Raw genomic sequence first — 16,744 nt, 5'->3', positions numbered from 1 at the left:
ATAACCATTTAACTTAGAGAGCATTAAAAAAAAAACATTAAGGACAGGGTTTTTTGTTACAGTAAAAACAACCAGCTTCAATGTTTATATATTATAATAAATTGATGGCAAAATCCTATGGGCAATGACAGATTAATGCACATTTTAAGCAGTCTCTTTGTTCTACAAGGGAAACTCCCAGTAAAAAAAAAAAACAGGAATTGTCAAATTTGTCCAGATCTGCGTGACTGGAAGGCAGCCATGGCTAAAGCCCGGGTGAAGTCTGAAATGAGCTCGGCCTCATTTCAAAGTTCCCAAAAAAGGAGATAATGTTTGTCAAGCTCACTCAACCATGGAGAGCAGCATTTAGACATCTGTCAGACAGACCATTCATTTCGCTTGAACAATAGCCGGACCCCTGCGTTTGAGATTTAAGCAACTGCATATGTGCAGGAATGGATTAGTTGGTAAGGATTAATAATGAAAAACTAACACGACTGTCGCCCGAATGTGGCTCAACATATTAACATAACAGCTGCCGTATATAATTAACTGTGTGATGCATAGTAGAGTGAGGCTGGACATAGATTATTTCAAGTTTAATACTAAAGGCAATAATGATTACTCATTAGTTTGTGTACGTTTGATTTAAAGTGCTTTTTAGAATATTACCTTTCATGCAGTGTGTAATATAGTTGTTTGTGAATGTAAAATATCTGGCAAAGTTTTAAAGAAAAAAGTGCATGACAAATAATGTTATTGTCTCATATAAGAAAGAATTGAATCTGATCTGCCATAATGAGTCGTCAGCAATTCCAGTCTGGCTTCCTGTTACTACAACCCTACGTAACAATGTAATGCATTTGCAAAATGCCAGCCTGTGATCTTCATTGGCTGCCTGCAAATGTCTACTTTGCCCCGCCCTCAAACACTGTACTTGTAGCTTAGACTGGAAGAGTTTGGTTCGTGTTGTCAACATGTTGAGAAGACGCTGTTTACACCTCTGCGAATCTACTTTGCATGTGCTTCAAAACCAGGAGGACTCTAGCCTGGGAAAACCAAGACAAACTTCCGGCAAATTTAGATTTACTCTGCAAGTTAGTCTGGCGAAGAGCCCATTCAAGCTCATTTCCAATCTTTACAAATCGATACACCAATCACAAACGTTGAGGCGGGCTTTACAAGATGACGATCGATCTGATTGGTTTTAAGGTCTATCCAATTGTACCCAGAGGCATTCGAGCGACGTCCGTTGGTGACGCCCCTTTGGAAGTGAGCTGTGAATGAACCTTCCCCAGACCCTAACCCCAGTTACGACTGAGAAGGGTCTGGTTCTAACCAGGCTAGGAGGACTCTGGATTTAATATAGAAAAAAACAACGGCATCGTTACTGTTCGCTTCGCTGGACGTTTGACCAATCAGAGCAGAGTTGGCTCGCGGAAAGGAGAGGTTTAGAGAGACTGAATCTTCAAACTAACCGTTTTCAGACTCTTTGAGAAATTAGGTAGTGTGCAATGTATATTATGAGCAAATTAAAGTGTTTTTTGACCTTGGGTGCATGTAAAATTATTGTAGGAGACCTCCAGAATAAAATAGGAACCTTTAAAATAGCATATAGGGCACTTTAAAAGAGCTTTTAGCCGTTAACTTGAGTAGTCTCCCACATTTTTTTTTCCATCACCACCTTCCATTCCACTTGACCGAGCGAGCACACACACAATGGACTCCTCTCAGCCCTCTTTTTCTCTCTGTACTCGTTTTTTTGCTCTGTACTTCTCCACATGTCCTTTGTTTCAACCTGGCACAATCTGGCCTGTATATTTGAAAACCTGAAGACAAAACTACTAGGTTAAAACTACTAGGTTTTTTCCCACTTTGACATTTCATTCACTCATATATTCAGGCTTTTGTTCAGAGGGAGGGAGGGGGGCTGACATCTGTCATCCTCTCTTTCTTTCTCTCTTTCTCTCTGGAGGTGGCAGGCACACAGCCCTGGAGCACATGGACTTGTCTGAGTATGTGTAGTTTTGTACATTTGTCTTGCATCGTTTTAAAATTCAGCCATTGAGTTGACAAGGACTGTTGGTCTTGAACGAAGAGATTTTACACCAGAAAGCATTCTAAGAGGTTCTTTGGGGGGAAATATAGTAACTTTACTTTTCAGAGGCTAAGGTTTTATGCTGGCTGTCTAAAGTCAGTTCAGTTCCCCTCAAGTTTGCACGGATGTCCAAGCATAGTAACCACAGTTTCCCTTACGTTTTGAGAACCAGAAAGTTTCCAAATACTTTTGTCCTAATTGAACAATATCCATTGTCCTAATTGAACAATATCCATTGTTTTGTCATTCAAAACCTAACCTTTTGTGAATGTTTTGCTTGATAAGTTAGCTCGCACATTTTTTTCTTTGAAGTAAATTCCACTTGATCTAGTATTTTGTTTCTAGTGCAATGATATTCACACGTTTTTAAGTGTTATTTAAGTTTCTAAATATGTTTTGTGCCACTGTATAAATAGCTGTGAGTAATAAAAAGACTGCATTGATACAGCGATACAATGGTGCATCTGATCATGGACAAAATGGCTTTTTAAAAACGCAGAAAACCGAAAAACTCAAAGAAGAAAGACCAAAAAAAGGCTCAATCCTTAAGGGGTGCCGACACTGATAAATAGGGCTGTACGATTTGAGTGTAAAAATCAAATTGCAATGTTTCTGAGAAAAAAATTCCGTTCTTGTTGACTGTGATTTTGCTAATAATGCTTTCCTGGATGTATATACGAGTTGGTCCTGAAACAACAGCCCTGTATCAATCAATTAGATCATAGGGTTAGGGGTTTCTTCTACATTCTTATCAATCCATCATATTTCTCTCTGATTTTAAGGGAATGTTAAGCATTGGGTTAAGACTACAGTTGTTGGATGTACTCCCTTGCAAAACCACCCAAGTTCGTTCTAAGCCAGATGTTGAGTCAAAATGAGTGTCTCTTACCTGCTGCATTTTCTCCAGGTCTAGGCTGGGGCGACCAGGTTCTCCTGTGTAATTGGGCCGGTGGCGCCAGTAAGGCATGGAAGGTTGTTCAAAGTGGCTGAGAATGATGGGCCGGACAGGGAGGCGGGCCGGCGTGTATGAAGGCTTGAGCGCTCCAGGAGGAGAGGAGCTGAAGAGGACAGGACTGGGAGAGGTGGCGTTCAAGCGGCTCCCGGTCGACGGTTCGTTTGGCCCACACAGGTCCTTCACCTCCTCGTCACTAGAGGCGCTGCTCATGTCTCCATGCCTGTGCCACTTCCGGCCCCCCTCGGCTCCCGGGGCTCCTGCGATGCGCTCCAGCTCCTCTTCTGAACTGTGGCGGTCCAGGGTCGGGTCCAGGAGTAAACGGAGGCGGCGTAAGTGAGCCGGAGAGAGAATGCCCTGGTTGTGCTGTTGACTGGTGGCTAGAGGAGTCAAGGCACAATTCCGCCGGCGCTCTGTAAAGGGGCGAAATATAGCAGAAGGTTATCATTCAGCAGAATATTTTTTATTTTAAGAAGCTTAAAACGCACTTAATATAGGGACAATCCAACACAGGCTCATTTGAAAAACTTTCCTGTGGCAAAACTTTTGCAAAACACTTACCAGTAAGTACATATCACTGCGGTTTCTAAAAGAAATGAACACTAGAGGCAGTAAAACAGCTAACACTTTTAATCGTTTTCACACAGAATTATGATTACAGGGGCAGATTATGGATTAATAAAGACATATTTTCACATGGCTCCTTGCACAATTATGTTATCCAAACAGTTACCATAGTGCATGACGTGTAAACTAATATATTTTTTTATATATAGTTTGCATCAGCTCGGGTACGAACCCAGTGAAAGACGAGTCACGATATAAGAGCTCAAAGTTCAAAAACAAGCTAAAATGTAATGGTTTCGATTACATTTTTATGTCGCATTTGCTTTTGTTAACACTATCTGGTAGGTTTAGGGTATAGTGTACCTGTAGGTGTACGTTATTTTAAAACGTGATGGAGCATTAATCTTTTAGCGCCACTCACCAGAAATTTGAATTCAGAACTGCAGTGAAACTCAGACGTAATAAAACGTTGCCATATTCACGTTCATCTGTTCAGGAAAAAAACTAAACACGCTTTTAGTGCCGCTCACTGGACATTTCACTTTGAAACTGTAGCGAAATGTACACGACACAACATATTTTGCCACAGGTACGTTTTTCGAATGAGCTTGGGCTGGAACAATCCCATGAAGCATTCCAGGTTTGCTGTGCTTGTTTGTAAGTGCAATCTATATGGCTATAAAATATTATTAGTATTATTGCTGAATAAAAATACTAAATAAATAAAACAAGAAATATAGCTATTGTAATATTTCACTGTTTGCGTCTCACTGATAATTAATTGACGGCCCTTTATGGGAAACTACCTCACACCACACCAAACCATTTCTCATCGCTCTTAGCTTCTGTTATGACAGGAAGTACAGAAAGTACTGGTGTGATTAAAACGCATATGTAGTTAAGATTTTAGACTCCAGATAAAGTTTATGGTTTGGAGTTCTTGCAACCAAGTGCATGTATGTGACAGACTATTAAGGATCCAACTAATAACTACTTTGATAATAGGTTTATCTGTCAATTTTTTTCTGATTATTCTATTTATCAGATATTTTCAGATACTTTCCTTCAATGTGCAAAATGAAATGTTATGCATTTCAATAAAGTAAATTTCACAGTTTGAAAGCACCAGAACCAAATGTATGAAAGTGTGGATAGAATGTTCTGGAGACACACATTCCCAACTGTGAACATAGTAATGATCTACTGCGATCATTATACTTTTCCTATACTACCTAATGTCATGTGTACACTTCATTTTTCAGTAATCCCATTACTGTAGATATCAAAATAGCATAGTTGAATATAGGGTTTTAATTTGTTTCATTTAAAATTTTAATTTTATGTTTAACAAAAAATACTGTTATCTGTTAAATGAACACTTCAACTTGCTTTCAAGACACAATTTTGCAAAACTTGATTTATAAGAACATAACAGTAACTTAAGTAAATGTATTTTTCTATGCATCATATTTGATTTAATCAATTAGTTGTTGAAGCCCTCTATGCAATAGGCATATGCATGTGTCAACAAATTAAATTCAATGAAAATACACACCTCTGTCGATCTGTGCCAACTCTTGGTTTTCGCCCTCTGAGTCTTCACTCTCCCCCCCTTCCTCGCTGCCATGGTAGGAAATCTGTCTCAAAAGCAAAGCAAAGGTCAGACAAACCTGAATCGCCATGATACAAACAAGTAAACTCAGACAGTCATGTCCCACAGCTCACACAAACAAATGGAAAGGGTTATTCATGCATCTGTATTGGCATACAAGTATTGCTTATCATTTGCTATCACAACAACACCAGTGACTAACACTTGGGCAACTTCTTAGGAAACCTTCTATACCAAAGGGAGGGATACACTTATGCTGTAAGTGCTGAATGTTTCTTGCAAACAAACCAACCTAAACAAAGGGATTATCCATTTACTAAGAAACTCCTAATGAAAATGTGCATAGTGATCACCCATGCAAAAGCTGCCTTCATTATGCAGGGTGTTATGGGTGGATGCCAGACGTTGTTATGTGGTTCCTAAGGTATTCAGAGTTGTTTTAGCAAGTTGTGCTGCAGTTGCTTGCATGTTGCAAGTGGCCCCAGTGATAAAAGCCCATATTTCCATGAGAATCTGTTCGCTAGATGTGCAAGTCTATGGGACTTTTAGCCCATTTTGTCATCTGCCTGCTGAAAATCTTAAGACTGATTGTTTAAAAAGTAATAGTCAATAATCTGCATGATACATGTCACACGTGTCACAGATAATATGTGATACGTTTAATACCCAGTTCAAATCTCTAACTCAAAGTATGAGCAATATTTACAATATTTACACTAACGATTCACAGATTTACACCTTAACTGAGATAAGAGAAGGTGTGATTAGATAAGAATATGTGGTAAATTAGAAAAGATGTGCTCACTTGCCAAATGAAACCTATTTCAATTTAACTTCAGTGTATGCATTTCCTTGTTTACTTGTTTGAGTTAAGATCCGAAAGTGTGAAAAGAAGAAACAGAGCGTTAGTTAAGAGAAGTAAAAACATGAGGCACACCCAATGTACCACAACTGCTGTGAAATTTTAGCTATGTCCCAAGTGTATAGGTTCATTTATACAAGATTTTTTATAGAGCAAACCGGTTTCAAAGTCTATCAGAGAACGAAAGTATGGAACAGGGATAAAACCCAACAGATTGCACCAGTAAGGAGTTAAGTAACACAGTGCATGGTAATTACCTTGTCCAAGCCCAGCTAACCAGCTGCCATCTGTTCTCAAGTACACACACACACACACACACAGCCCATTTCTCTTCTCATCTCTTTCGCCTTTCACTAAGCAAACAGTGAGAGAAACTGAATGACTCAAATGTGTCACTCTTTCTCACAGGCACTAGGATCTCACGGCAGCTCAGGGCCCCCAGAAGAGCCATTTCCACTCGCTGAAATCCAGTCTCTCTCCAATCTCAAAGCCACCACAAATTACCATTCCTCTCCCCCAGAACCCCTGCCAGACAGTGTCAACCGGCTGGACAAAGACAGGCAATTTTCTTGTAATATTCGAATGTATTTGGAAACTTCTGCCTATTACACGTTACATTCTGGGGTGTTACACAAGATTCTGGGGTAATAATCATACTTAAAGGTGCAGTAAGGGATTTACGAGAAACACTGTTTAAAGTGGATCGGACAGAGCACCATAACACACTTGTAGCCAATCAGCAGTGGGGGGCGTGTCCTCTCAGGATGGGAGAGGAGAGACAGTGAGATTTGAAAAAGGACTGTAGAAAGAGAGATGGCTGAGAGAGGCAGAAGTTTCCAAATACATTCGAATATTAAAAGAAAATTGCCCGTCTTTGTCCAGCCGGTTGACACAGTCTGGCAGGGGTTCTGGTGGAGAGGAATGATAATTTGTGGTGGCTTTGAGATTGGAGAGAGACTGGATTTCAGCGAGTGGAAATGGCTCTTCTGGGGGCCCTGAGCTGCCGTGAGATCCTAGTGCCTGTGAGAAAGAGTGACACATTTGAGTCATTCAGGTAAAATTTGATTCATTTGTTGCCATAGGAGAGGAAGAATTTTGCAAACTCGTTAATTCATCTAAATTGACAACATGTATGTTAGGCCCTATACCGACTAAACTACTGAAAGATGCTTCCAGAAGTCATAGATCCTCTTCTTAACATCATTAATTCGTCTTTGTCTCTAGGATACGTACCAAAAACCTTTAAGCTGGCTATGATTAAACCGCTTGTTAAAAAAACGCAACTTGATCCTACAGAATTAGTCAATTACAGGCCGATCTCAAATCTACCTTTTCTGTCAAAGATACTAGAAAAGGCAGTATCCTCACAACTGTGTTCCTTTCTAGAAAGAAATGGTATCTGCGAGGATTTCCAGTCAGGATTTAGACCGCACCATAGCACTGAGACAGCTCTCATTAGAGTCACAAATGATTTGCTCTTATCATCCGATCGTGGTTGTATCTCTCTATTAGTGTTACTTGATCTTAGTGCTGCATTTGACACCACTGACCACATAATTCTCTTAAATAGACTAGAAAACTATGTTGGCATTAGTGGAATTGCATTAGCATGGTTTAAATCATATTTATCTGACCGCTATCAGTTTGTAACAGTACATGAAGAGATGTCTTATCGATCACAAGTTCAGTATGGCGTACCACAAGGCTCAGTACTAGGACCGCTGCTGTTCACTCTGTACATGCTACCTTTAGGAGATATCATTAGGAAACATGGAATTAGCTTTCACTGTTATGCTGATGATACTCAGCTCTATATTTCTTCCAAACCTAACGAAACTCACCAATTCACAAAATTATCGGAATGCATAGTTGATATAAAAAATTGGATGACTAGTAATTTCCTACTACTAAATTCTGAAAAAACAGAGATTCTAATTATTGGACAAAAAACGTCCAAACGTAATAACCTAGAATACCGTCTAACACTTGATGGCTGCTCTGTTAAGTCTTCGTCGTCAGTTAGGAACCTGGGTGTGCTCTTTGATACCAATCTTTCATTTGAAAGTCACGTGTCTAGTGTCTGTAAAACCGCATTTTTCCATCTTAAAAATATATCTAAATTACGTCATATGCTCTCATTGACAAATGCGGAAGAACTAGTTCATGCGTTCATGACATCAAGGCTAGATTATTGTAATGCTCTACTGGGTGGTTGCCCTGCACGCTTAATAAACAAACTACAGCTAGTTCAAAACGCAGCCGCTAGAGTTCTTACCAGAACCAGGAAGTACGACCATATTAGCCCGGTTCTGTCAACACTGCATTGGCTCCCTATTAAACATTGTATAAATTTTAAAATATTGCTGATTACTTACAAAGCACTAAATGGTTTAGCTCCCCAGTAATTGAGCGAGCTCTTAACCCATTATAGTCCTTCACGTATATTGCGATCTCAAAACTCCGGCCAGTTGATAATACCTAGAATATCTAAATCGACTGCTTAGATGAGGTCAGCCGGAACTGGGAACACTTCCCTTAAATCCTGATGTACTCGTTACATTATAAGAAGAATGGCATCTACGCTAATTTTAGTGTCTTTGTTTATCCCGAGGTTTTCCCGCAGCCTGCTGGATCCAGGCCGTTTCCAGATCTGATGAAGGACTTTCGCCTGGACCTGATGACAATGCAGTGCTGAAGTGCCAACTAGCCTCTCCCTATGGAGGATCCCTATACCACTCTACAGATAAAGCGTTGTGAATTTTTCGGTTCGCGTACCTACCCAAAGTGATAAGATAAAATAAAATTCTGCATCAAAATTTATAGACAAGTAGTTTGTTTAGGCATGGTTTGTAAGGAATTACAAACCTGCACACATATATTCAAACGCACATAACTATAGAATCAATTCTTAATGCACATGTGAACGCAATCATCGTCTATCACAGGTTCACGTTTAAAGTCTGTTTAGAGAGAACGGTGTCGTCTTAGCGGCCCCTAATTTAATAACAAATGATCATTTAGACGGAAGTGAATCAATCAAAGCTAACTTTAGCTGGAAAAAACATTTTTCAAGAACCACTATAAAACCAAACCAATCTCTGTTACCTTAAATTATATGTTTATCTCTGTAAAGCTGCTTTGAAACAATCTACATTGTTAAAAGCGCTATATAAATGAGGATGACTTGACCTGACTTGAGAGACATTACAAAAGAGAAAAGATCAGATGAACCAAGATATGCTGTTGTAATGTTAGCTCTTGTAACAGCACAGTTTTCAGTGTAATTGTTTGTCTGGAGCTGCTGTGCTGCTGGTGACTAACAACCAACTCTTGCTTGGAAATACTCTTGTGCACTGTATGGTAATTTTTTGTACTTCCTAGTCATCTGTTCGTCATCGCTTTATTTTTAAAATTTGCATTATTTTTCTTCACTTCTGCTAAAAAGACATCCACTCCTCTTGCATTGTGTCTTCATGCATGTTGAGGGCGGACCAATGAAGGGAGGGGCGTGTTTGTTTGGGATGAGTTTAAATATCAACAATATTTCTCAGAAATCTCTTACTGCACCTATAAAGGGTTAATTCATTGATGGCAAGATGGGCTTGTATAATAACGTGGTTATGTAGTAGAAATGTGAAAAAGATTAAACAAGAGAAAAAAATGGGCTGTTGGGTTCCATTTTGCCAAAAACACAGATAAAGCACTTTTGATTTTGACACCACCCCCTTGTTGATCCGACTGTAGTTTAATCTGTAGTTTTCACTAAAAGACCTGGAGCAGTCAAAAGTCTATTGTGTGATACAAAATTAGGGTTAGGGTTACAAGTTGGTGTCATCCGAAAACTTTTAGTGACAAATAAACAGGAAAATATGGAGCAGGTAAAACAGAGAAAGAGTACATATTGTAAATTTACCGCCATTGTAACAATACAAACAAAGCTGGTTGAAAATTTGGCGAACCAATCCTTTACAAACTGGAGCTCAATGTGCACTAATATTTCTATTCAACATAAAAACTGAGAACTAGCTGAGATTGAGAATATAAAACTGTCCTAACTAGGAAACAAGTTTCCAGCAAAACACAATTTGAATCCCCTTCAAGTGTTTAAATCAACTTGGCTGTTCCAAAAAGGTTAGGACTACAACTTCAAGGGCCTATAATAAAAGAGATGGAAACAAGGTATGCCATTCCCTCAAACAATTTTAAACTTACACTGAGGTGCGTATTGTCAACACTATTTCTATATGGCTCTACAGTGATACCAGGAAACTGCCCAAATCCCAAAGCCAAATGACGAATGAGAAACAATTAAGTGAAGGATCATAATATTTCTGTATTGAGACAACAAAAGAGGAATCACTGGAAAGAAAATGCCAACCTGAAATGCTTATAAACATTGCGTATAGCATTAGCAAACCTGTTTTTTTATTTGAATGTAATTAAGTACAAATGTATACATTTATATTAGGTATGATGTACATTCAAACTGTAAATATTGAAAAATAAACCTTGACATTGTGCTCTTGAGTCACTCAGACAGCGTTTACTTTGTGATATTGATCGACTGATGGTGCAGAAAATGTGTTAATTTATGGCTTGGTTATGTAAAGCTATTTTACCATTCCAATAAAGCAAATATGACTAGGAACTAAAAGTTATAGCTAACGTTTGCCTTTAGCTCTCTCAAGTAGGCAGAGGGTGAAACAATGCCAGCGCTACAAGCCCTGAACAACATACTGGCAAGTGACCTTGACTTAATGGTGACAGTCAATCAATAGACCCTCAGTGTCATTATACATCCAGCCTCGTTCGAACTCACTTCAGTGTTGAGAGAAAACACCACTGATACTAAGTTGACTTCTGCATGGTTCTTTGCCTGCACTGAAAAGCTTTGAAGACACAAAAGCTGCTGAAAAAGGAAACAGTAGTTCCAGAAGTACACAACAGGAAAAACAGGCTCTGTGTACACTGATGGGCCAAAACATTATGACTGGTCACAGGTGAAGTGAATATCAGTGAAAATCTCCTAACAAGGGCACATGTTAAGCTCTGGGTAGATTAGTCAATCAGTTCTCATAATCAACATGTTGGATGCAGGAGAAATGGGCAGGAATAAAGATCTGAGTGACTTTGACAAGGGCAAAATTGTTATGACAAGGCGACTTAATCAGAGTATCTCTGAAAAGGGTGTTGAGCGCCCAAGGCTCATTGGCGCACAAGGACAACAAAGGCTGTCTGGTCTGAGCCAACAGAAGGTCTTCTGTGGCACAAGTCACACAAAAGTTTAATGATGGTTATGGAAGGAATGTGCACTCTGCTGCGTAGGGAGCTGCAGACCAATGAGAGTGCCTAATGACCCCTGTCCACTGTCGAAACCACCTACAATGGGCACACAAGCGTCAGAACTGGACCTTGGAGCAGTCAAAGGTCGCCTGATCAGACGAGTCCCATTTTCTTTTTCATCACGTGGACAGCCGTGAATGTGTGCACCGTTTTCCTGGGATGCACTGTTGAAAGACAACAAGCCTGTGGAGGGAGCATGAAGCTCTGGACAATGTTCTTCTGGGAAACCCTGGGTCCGGCCATTCATGTGGACGTAAATTTGACACGTGCCACCTACTACCTAAACACTGTTGCAGACCAGGTACAGCCTTTCATGACAATGGTGTTCACAGGTGGAAGTGTCCTCTTTCAGCAGGATAATAGCCCTGTCACAATGCACACATTATTCAAGAATGGTTTAAGGAAAATAATGAAGAGTTCAAGGTGTGGATCTGGCCTCCAAACTCCCCAGATCTCAATCTAATTGAGCATCTGTGGGATGTGCTGGACCAACAAGTCCGGTCCACAGCGGCTCAAAATCACAACCTACAGGACTTTGGTGCCAGATCCCACAGGAAACCTTCAGGAGTCGTGTAGAGTCCGTCCCTTGGCGGGTCGGCGCCGTTTTGGCAGCAAGCAAAGGACCAACAGCATAATAGGGAGGTGGTCATAATGTTTTGGCCAATTGGTGTGTATGTTACTGCTGGTCTGTTCAACTCTTATGTTCATTGATGGCATAGAGAAATTGTATTGTATGGTATAAGACGATTGACTTGTACTGGCTAGTACTGGAACCCTACGCACAAACACACATAGTGCTGAGTGACTGGACTAAATTCGGCAGCACAGCATGAGGCCTGTTACCCAGGAAACCATCCCCAGATGGGATGACAACATCTTCACATGAGATTATTCCATGCATGTGTTTAAGTGAAGATATGTTGACAGAGCTATTGTCAAAATCATCAGCATCAGGGTCAAATTACCCATCAAGCTATTCACTATGGTTTTGGACCGAAATGAAAGCACAGCCTGTTTTTCCTCAAATAATTGTTTAGGCAGTATCTTCCCTTACGCTTAGTAAAAAGAAAAAAGTGGTTCAAAGCAGTGCTCACATACCACTGTCTTTGAAGATAGCCATCAACATTTTTCTCATACTATGAAAATATGTTTTTGAAAACCTTTAAATGCTATTCACAGTATGCTTTTCAATTTCAGTCACAAAAGGAGTAGGTTTCAATGAAACGCTCTCAAATTAAAGCAGTACAGAACTTTAATATAAAAACAGGAGAAACTGTGTCTCTTAAAATAAAAGCGCCGTGGACAATACCATGGCACAGTGATAGTATTACATGGTAATATGACATGTTGTTAGTGACTTTCACCGTGCTAGGCAAGAAAGATGCACCAACCAACCAACAAACATGTACTTGCAGTACTTAACCCAAGAAAGTACTGGTAATATAAGGTAACTACATAGGTTAAGGTTAGGTTTAGAGGTAGGCTCAGGGTTAGTACTAGGGCTGCACGATTTGGGGAAAATGTCATTGCGATTATTGAGGTCAAAATTGTGATTGCAATATGCGATATAATAAACAAATGGTTTCATGAGTCAACTTGCTAAATGATAATGATTAATGATAATGCTGAAATGTGTATTTCCCAACTCAAACTAGCAACAACAACCAAATGCTGTGTTTTCAAAATTAAAATAATATTTTTTACAAAATTAAAATGACATCTTTGCATTACTGCAAACTTGTTATTGTCTCAATAGTACAATAGTATAAAATAAATAGAACAATAAATAGGAACATTTGTATGCTCATGAAAATAAGATATATTTTGAACATTCTGTCCAAACAAACAAGGATATTTAAGCAGGATGTAATATGCTTTGTATAAACTCTATGGATCATTTTCTGAAATCCCCCTTTGCTAACGGTGTATATGGGCATCACGCTGATTTCTTTATATCTCTGTGAAGACTTCATATGACTTTTCACTTACATTTTTATAGGTTTATATTAGTTTATATATTTAATAATGTAATAACTTCACAGCTAATCTCCACAGTAATGTAGATACAACAAAGTTGTATATTTTAAAGTAGGCCTATATTTTACAGTATATTTTTAAATACTTGTTTATTGGCATCTTTTTTATGATTGAAGGTCAGTATCACTGATACTAATACAGCCCCCCCCCCAATTGTTTGCGTCATATAATCGCATAGGCATGACATCGCAATTGCGATATATGATTAATCGTTAGTACAACCCAGTTATTGTAATTGCCATAATAAGTACATAGTATGTACATGCGGAGCGGGTCTGTAAAATAAAGTGCTACCAACATCTCTTTCGCCAAGTTATAACTTGGTGCATTTAATACAGATTTCAACTGATGTGGGGTCACATATTTCCTCATTTAATGTTTTTATTGAAAGTGACTAACAAATGTGAGTAATACAAGCACATGTGTGTATATTATCTACAGTATTTTTATATCCTCTAAGATATTATAGCTGTTTCTATCAAGAACTATGCTATTTTCCAGATTTATGGATGTACAGTAAGCTGAAAGTATACATTTGAATAGGAAAGAATACAACTATTTTCTATCATGGTTACTATTTAACTTTGTCAAAGCATGACTGAATTGCGTAACTTTAATTCAACAGGCAGCACATTCATTCAGAAACGGATTATTCATCTGAATAACTGACATACAAATTTAGTCGGGCAGGAATGTGGAAGTGCTTCAATGTTCTCTTTGTAACTGTACATGATAAGAGCGCCACAGCGCAGGGCCGCAGTTTTGCTTGAGGTCAATTAGCATGCATTTGTAGCAGTTCTTTCTAATGTACATGTTGAAACATAATCATACGGTTAAATCAAACCAACACAGACGGCACTGACTGCATGACTTTCTGCAGGGGAGCTGTACTCATGTAGGTGTGAATCACACGGTTGGTGGTTTATCGCCCAGCCCATTCCCTCTGTATTTGCATGTCTTAAGCAGTGGACCTGAACGGATTTGCTTACACATGGATTACATTTTTCCTTCATCTTGGGGAATACACCATTTTCACCAATATCAAGTGCAATTCGGGATTGTCGGGACAGAACAAACCATTACAAATAAGCATCATGGCAGTGATGATATCAGATGGTCATACCATTGTGCTTAATTAATGGTACTTCATGTACCATGGTATTTACATGATATACTTCAAAGAATACCATAATAAAATAAAATATGTCATTAAATTAAATGAAAATGACAAAAACAACCCTTTGAAGGAATAATAGCATCATTTATCGTAATGAATTTAGGATGGAAACTTCCCATAAGAAATATTTTTCTTGGCTTCAGGCTAGTTCGCACCAAGGGCTATACCTATAATGATATACTGTAGTTTTGTTATAGATATCGTTCTGAATATAAAAGAATAGAAGAGTCCACAACACAGCTTTAACCATAACACAACAGAGAAACAATATCGCTGGAATCACTTTCAGAATTATTTTGTTCCAGCTTATGAAGGATAAAAACATTGACAGCCAATCAGAATTCATCCTGTGTTCAGATCTCGAGCATTTAAAACGTCAGGTAACAGAACCGCTTGTGTTCTGGTGTGGATGCTAATATAGTTCTCCTTTACAGTCATCATTCTTGGTGTGAACAGGCCTTTTGAATTCAGTAATCTCTTAAATGTAAAGATGTCTAGAATTTAAAATGGTAAGTATAATATAAAAGTGTTCTTTGTAACCCTGACAGTTCAGGCTTTATCCGGTTTAAATCCAATCCCAGACATGTTCTACAACATAAACTAGCACCAGAGGTGGAAAGTAACGAATTACATTTACTCGCGTTACGTAATTGAGTAGTTTTTTTGTGTACTTCTACTTTTTAAAGTAGTTTTTAAAATCTGTACCTTTACTTTTACTTAAGTACGTTTTCTTTGAAGTATTGTACTTCGCTACATTTGAAATCATATCCGTTACTGAGTAAAAAATAATAATACAAGGGGGGAAAAAAAAAAATCACACACTCCGGAAACTACTGAATTGATTGAAGGGCGGGAGAACAAACACGCAAAAAAGGTGACGCCCAGCTGAAGCTGAAAGCTAAGCGCCAAGCGAATTATGGCCAGTATGAAAAGTAGAAAAAAAAGCGTGGTTGTCCTCGAGGATAGATATCCAATTTGCAAAAAATGTGGACACAAAGTGGCTGCAAAAAGAGGATACAGGACACCATCCCTCCTGCAGATAAAGGTATGTCCCGATTTACGTGATGCAAAGGGAATCCCGGAATCCAGTCATGAAAATGGAATTCACTTAATGCAGATGTCACGTAAAACATGCAAAATAATGGATGGATGAATACATGGAAAGTAGAACTGTGCAATAAATCCAATCGCGACATGGTCTGTGGATATTTAAGCTAAGCACAAAAATACTGCAAGTAAATATATAACCCCATTTGTTCTGCTGAGCTGCGTTTGTCTACTACATATGTATGAAATACATATGTACATTTACATTACATTGTATGAAAACATGTAAACTGAACATAAGGCAGTTTTTGCATTAACTTTACTCTAATTTGTTATTGAAATATAATAATTTACACAGTTGCTGTCATATTCATTAAAGATATTTTAAACGTACTTTAAATAATCAAGATATAATTATCAGGTTAAGTAAAATATAATATGTAGGATAATATTGTGCATTTATTTAGTGCAAGAGTTAATTTCTCTAGGAACCAACAAGTTGTGGACACTTAATCACTAGCCTGCTGAGGTAAATATAATGCTAGTGACAAGCTATGCAGTTTTATTGACGTCTTTGCGCTGATGAAACACTGATTGAGCGATTACACGAGTTATGATGCCTTTTAGTAAGTATACTGTATTTTTCAACATACCTTCAGGTGTCCATTCATGTTTATTCTGTAACTGAGGAAGAGATGATCGCGTTTACTCGCGTTTACTCTGCGCTGCCGCTACTGTTACAATCCGTGGTGACAGATAGTTTTAAACTGTGGGTACAGATTGTCAATTTACATCCATGTGGACAGATTGGTAAACTGTGCCTAGTTTTGTAAAACTGTGCACACGGTAGTTTATTTTTCTTCTGTAATGAAGCTTGGCTGTCCATCTAGTGAAAAATGTTGGTACTGCGGCCAAATAAAATCTTACTGAAAGCTCATTTTTTGAGATATCAACCTAAAATTTGGAACACAACTTCTTCAGATTTTTGGCTTACATTTTCTGGCAGTTTTAGAGTAAAATATATTTTGTAATATATATATTTTATATAAAATATTAATAATTATATTTTT

The 16,744-nt window shown here is 38.5% G+C and overlaps 1 protein-coding gene across 1 annotated transcript in view; it reads right to left on the bottom strand.

Annotated features, from left to right (window-relative positions):
- Positions 1 to 16,744, bottom strand: part of LOC143746504 (uncharacterized) — a 42,489-nt gene that overhangs the window by 11,325 nt on the left and 14,420 nt on the right. The window contains exons 3-4 of the mRNA XM_077238335.1: positions 5,152 to 5,233; positions 2,967 to 3,442 (exon numbers count right to left, since the gene is read on the bottom strand). Coding sequence (XP_077094450.1) covers positions 2,967 to 3,442; positions 5,152 to 5,233 — 558 coding nt within the window. The remainder of the gene's footprint in view (positions 1 to 2,966; positions 3,443 to 5,151; positions 5,234 to 16,744) is intronic.

Source organism: Siphateles boraxobius, unplaced genomic scaffold (assembly GCF_051911475.1).
Source record: "Siphateles boraxobius isolate OS27281-9 unplaced genomic scaffold, OSU_SipBor_1 22, whole genome shotgun sequence".
Lineage (NCBI taxonomy): Eukaryota > Metazoa > Chordata > Actinopteri > Cypriniformes > Leuciscidae > Siphateles > Siphateles boraxobius.
This window is presented reverse-complemented; position numbering and strand designations above follow the sequence as displayed.